At 39.5% G+C, this 5,295-nt stretch overlaps 1 protein-coding gene across 4 annotated transcripts; it reads left to right on the top strand.

Annotated features, from left to right (window-relative positions):
• The first annotated feature begins 363 nt into the window (after window positions 1-363).
• LOC139071720 (uncharacterized) lies at window positions 364-4,405 on the top strand. 4 transcript variants are annotated; one of them, XM_070554654.1, is made up of 13 exons: window positions 364-481; window positions 595-642; window positions 735-815; window positions 879-959; window positions 1,714-1,774; window positions 1,888-1,938; window positions 2,007-2,051; window positions 2,133-2,197; window positions 2,376-2,499; window positions 2,639-2,668; window positions 2,886-3,051; window positions 3,155-3,265; window positions 3,425-4,405. In XM_070554654.1, coding segments are annotated over exons 2-13 (918 nt in total). In that variant the 5' UTR covers window positions 364-481; window positions 595-640; the 3' UTR covers window positions 3,526-4,405. The 4 variants fall into 4 exon arrangements, with proteins under 4 accessions (XP_070410755.1, XP_070410753.1, XP_070410754.1 ...); XM_070554652.1 differs by having other exon boundaries at window positions 735-959; XM_070554653.1 differs by having other exon boundaries at window positions 735-959; window positions 2,886-3,039.
• Window positions 4,406-5,295: the final 890 nt, after the last annotated feature.

The raw sequence follows: 5,295 nt of genomic DNA on the forward strand, positions 1-5,295 counted from the left end.
TTAATGTTAAAAATGGATTTAAGGTGGTCTGTCATGCCACATATTTGTATATTATCAGATCCACCAACTGATGGGAAGTTTCTCCTGGACCACTTATATGGGACTCCTGACTGGCAGATTGATCATCAGTATGCCAGCCCAGGAGCAAAGTGGCAGAAAGACTTGGACCCTCTTCAGTCCAGTCTGGTACGGCACATTTCTATGCAGTCACGTTAGACCTCAATAAGTCAAAGTCGATGATAGTTTTAGAATTGCTGAAGCATGAGAAACAACGCCAGCCTTATTTTGTAGTTGCCCTTTTAATCTTTATTATTTTCTATATTGTACTGAAGCAAAATCACATGAAATGCTCTTCATTTAGGTGGAATATGTCTTGGACCAAAACCGACCTCCAGGAGAACTCCTTGTGAAGGAAGACAAAATCTGCCTAACTCGGGAAGACTTTTGGAGCCTGGGTTTGGAACAGTCCATGGAATCTACTGTAAGTACATCTTGTTACTTAGTCTAGTGCACTGCAGAGAAAAGATAATGAAATGTAAGATTTTAAGAATAGTGAATGAAACTGATTCTACTGCTTTTTGCTATTTTTTTCAGATCGGGAACGCTTGTCTGAAGATTGTGGGGGAAGCTGCACAAAGACATGTAATCTGTCGTACTGGTACACCTTTTCTTTGGTTATAGCCATGAATGGTTGTTGTGTATTGATTTTGCTGTTTTGTGTGTGTTTCCTTTAGGGAAAAGATGTTCACATTGCTGACCTCTATGTCGTGGCCACCTGGAAGGATCCACAAGTCAACCTGCTGCGTTGCTTGCCGGTATGTTTTTGTTGGTTTTACTCCTGCATGTGCATGTTTACTAATTTGTACCAATACATGTAGGAAAACTTTAGGTCCAAGGACATCCTGCTTTTTCCTGCTTGGAGTCGGCAGGCAGGTGAAGCTGACCATTATCTGCTCTGTGTGAGTGCCCTTGATCTTTCTTGCTCTGTGTTTTTTCATCTGATAGAAAATAACAGAGGTTGACATGTCGTGTTTTCATGGATGATGCTAACATGTCTATTTCAGGCTATATTGGTAGCTGAGAGACAGATACTGTTTCTGGACTCACTTCGCCCTGATGGTTTTGGAGATGATCTCTACCGAACCACATTTAGGTTGACACTAAAATGAAAATTTGTTCTGGCCTTGTTCAATGGCCTCTTGTGTTCTTTGGAAAGATCGTCTAAAAGCAGCCTCGTTCTTAGGCTTAAAGGTTTGGGAGGCAGCCTCGTTCTAAGGCTACTTCATGATAGGGATGCACCAATACTGATATCCAGGCCAATACTGTTCTAATTAACTTGTATCTGCATAGTTTAGTTAACTGATACTATGAACCGATACTTTAAATGTGGAAACTGCAAAACTTTCACAGAAAATGTTTATTTTTCACTTGAACTTTGAATTTTGTGGTCATTTTAATTCATGTTTTTTTTTAATCTAATTCACCATTATTTGTAACAAGCACTGCAGAAAATAAAACTGCCTTCCGATTCATTCCATTCCATTGTGTGGTAGAATTATTAGCACGAGTACTTGGTATCAACAAGTACTCGGATCCAATTAGCTGTATCGTATCAGTTTGAAAAAGTATTGTTGCATCCCTACAACATGAATGTATTTTTGTTTTATGGCAAACATTTGATTGGTGTGTTATGTGTGTTCTCTACAATGCCAGGAGAGTTGCAGGCTTCATTGACTCTGGATTCTGGGTGGAGAAAACAGGAAGAGACCTTGAGGTATGTTTTCAGTGCAAAAGTTTGAAAGCTCATCAGGTGCATAATAATGCAGTTAAAAACTAGCTGGTGCATGTCGGCTCTCCTCATTTATTGAAACATGTTTCTTTTTACAGTTCTTTCCCCAGCAGTTCATGGGAAATTGCTGCGGCATCTTTATGCTGATGGTGAGAATTGTCTTGCCATTACTTGAATATAACATTTTAACATGTTAAAGATTGATTTTACTTTGCAGTATGCTCTCTGCATCTGCACCTCATCTCCACCATCTTTCACAGAGGTAAGCTTTTTCAGACAGTACCACCAAAGTATCTGTGCCAGTGTCCAGTCTTCATAAACCTTATATTATATTTGTCTTCAGGACGAAATGCCAGCAATTCGCCTGTGGTGGTGTATTCAGCTGCTGGAGAGATTCGGCATTGAGGGGTATGGCAGGCACTTTAGACAAACTGGCACCATCATATTTGCAGCTTTGGTTCAGGCAAGACATCAGGTCAAACAGATGTTTGTGAAAGTGGCTTACTGTAAACCCTGTGACTGAACATACTGAAGAAAGCAGCAGTCCACAACTAGAGTCCATTCAGACTGGCGTTGTTTTCTAAAGGCATGGACAAAGATTTGCCTTCTGGACAGAAGAAGCATCCCTTCTCCTCCAGGGGACTCTCCAGCCTGTCTTCAGGGTACCAAAGGCAACTTCCTCCAAGCCTTCACCAAGTCTAATCAGACCGGTGAGAGAGGACAACAATCAGATAACTATTTGTAGGACAGAACCACACAATGTTGAGACTATTCATCACAATGCAGGTTTACATACATGGTGGTAGTCTTCATTTCAGTCTAATGTGATAATCATGTTTTCTGTTAAAGGCTGAGGCTGACAGGTGTCTTATACTGGAGGTAATCTATTGATTTTCCTGTTTCTTTAATTTATTTATATAACTGAATTAGTAGTTATGGTCACAGGCAGCTCCTTCAGAGACATTATCCAGTAGTAGAATGAAGTAATAGTTATGAAAACACTACTCAATGGAATGTGTTTCCAGTCCTCATATTTCGGAAACTTTATGGACAAATTTTGTATTTTCACTATTGTCACCTGACATAAATGTTACAGTTACCAGAACGTGTCCTAATGGACATATTGGAAGAGGTTGCTCTTCATGAAGGGGATACAGCGATCTTCAAACTGGCTCTGGTGTGCTCCATGTTCAGAGACCTTGTGTCTACTGAATATTTCAGAAGACGAGCACACTTCAAGTGGCTTCACAGTGAGGACTTCAGTAAATAATGAAATTATATACACAGTTATTGTTGCTGTTGTCACATGTTTTTCACTGACAGTATGTAAATGTAATTTTGTTTTTATACTTCTGCTTTCCACAGGTGTTTGCACATGGAGCAGGTTCTCAGAAAAGTACAGAGAACAGTACTTTAATATGTATTCTATTGAGATCTGCCTTCAATGTGGAGACCAGTACAAACACTGCCCCGGAGGTATGCAACACTCTATAATCTTATATTGTTGTCATTACATACAATAAAAATCTCAATGATGCATGACATCATGAAAACCATACCACTTGGAGCCTATTCTTCTCTGGTTGATGTATATATATATATATATATATATATATATATTTTTTTTTATTACAGGATACGTTGGCAGAGGAAAAAGAGGAGAACTAAGGGCACTTTACTCGGAGGAGATGCTCCCAGGCTACTGCAGCCACTTTTGCAGCCAAATGAACAGTTAATGTGTCTGCTCTGTCGCCGCCCCCGTCTCCACACACAACCACACACACACACACTCACGCACACATACGCACACATGCACACACACATCTGTCTTTCTATCATAGTGAGGACCCTTCATTGACTTCCATTCATTTTTGTGATTTCACCATGCCTAACCCATACCCCAACCCTAACCATAACCAACGCTGATCTTTTCCTAACCTTAACTAAAACTTAATTCACACTATGCCTCTAACTGGTATAGTAAGCTTCTGGTATGCTTCTAAAAAAAGCGAGGACCAAAAAATGTCCTCACTTTGTAGGGAAAGTGGTCAAAATGGTCCTCAGTATGTAGTATGTACAAGAACACACACACACCAACCTGGTTGTAGTGACCAGGTTCCCCATCAGTGGTTCTCCCACATCTTGGATTGTGTTTTGATGCCTGTTTTTCTTTGTGAGAGTTTTTGATCATTCTTCTTGGAGTTCTAGAGCAAAAACTGTAATGCTCTTGTGGCAAGGTGGATAAACGAGGGCCCGGGCGGTATTCGACCCCCAGACTCCCGGGTGAGAGTCATACGCTCTAACCAGTCAGCCAAAGGGACATCCCCTTGGCCAAGTAGCCAGGGCGCATGATCAATCGGGACACTGTGACAGGACACACACTGTCACACTCTGTTTGAGAAAGTGAATCTGTTGGGCTTGTACCTGGTACTCAGAGTACCACACTGCCAGAAAGGACAGGCTGAAAATAAAAAGCTTTATTTCCATCAATATGTGTCTCCTTATTCAAATAATCTGAGTTGTAACCATCCTCTCAATCCTTTTTCTGTTGTTCATGCTCTTGTAATCTGTTGTTTGTGTTCCGCATTATTACAGTAAACGTGTGGAAATTATAAAGTGGTCCTGTGTTATTTTATATGGATATAAACATGAGTGTAGTTAAATCTGTATTTAAGATGTTTAACCTATGAATACCTTGAGAAACTATTTTCAAACATTAATTTTGCAACATTGTGAAAATGATCACTATGGTATTACAAAGAATTAAGTTATTTCAAGACAAAGTGGAAAACTAAGAAATCTAACACAAAAGTAGAAAGTAAACAAATTTTAGGTGATGAGCCAAATTGGCTTTTGTGCAAGAATATATTACATTTCATATTGGAAAACATTCATAGGACATGTAGTGCAAATTAAGAATATCTGCTGTATCACAGTGACACATTTTCAGCTTTTAAATGAAAATATAACCTATTGTGTGGAGAAAAAACAAACATGTAATAGGTTACCTGAAGATTAATCAGCCAGTGTTTACTGACAATTTACAGTGGACATTATCAACAGAACATCAAGATAGTTCAAATCAATCGTCTCCACACATACAAGCATAAACACACTAAATCAAATTTAACACGCATTTAAAACACGATTTGTAACAACGCAAATTTAGTTTACAATCGGGCTAATTCGCTCGGTCAGCAAGTGGCAGTATCCTCGTACACTGCGGATTAAACTGCAATTGAATGGATCACAAGAAGAATAGAACATCTGCACATGCGCGGTACGGATCGGGTAGACCCGATCTGTATGGTCCATGGTCCGACGTTTTCTTTTTTTTTTTTCTTTTTTATCTACATTATATTGAAAGGTTTCACTATTGCAAACATTTTAATAGATACTTATTATTTTTTAACATCTTAACAGATACTCTGACCCGTAACTACCGTAAAATGCTTCGAGCGGAAGTAGACGCCTTTCGCGCATGCGTGGTACCGATCGGGTTTCCG

This window comes from Nothobranchius furzeri, chromosome 9, assembly GCF_043380555.1.
Source record: "Nothobranchius furzeri strain GRZ-AD chromosome 9, NfurGRZ-RIMD1, whole genome shotgun sequence".
In the NCBI taxonomy this organism is placed as follows: Eukaryota; Metazoa; Chordata; class Actinopteri; order Cyprinodontiformes; family Nothobranchiidae; genus Nothobranchius; species Nothobranchius furzeri.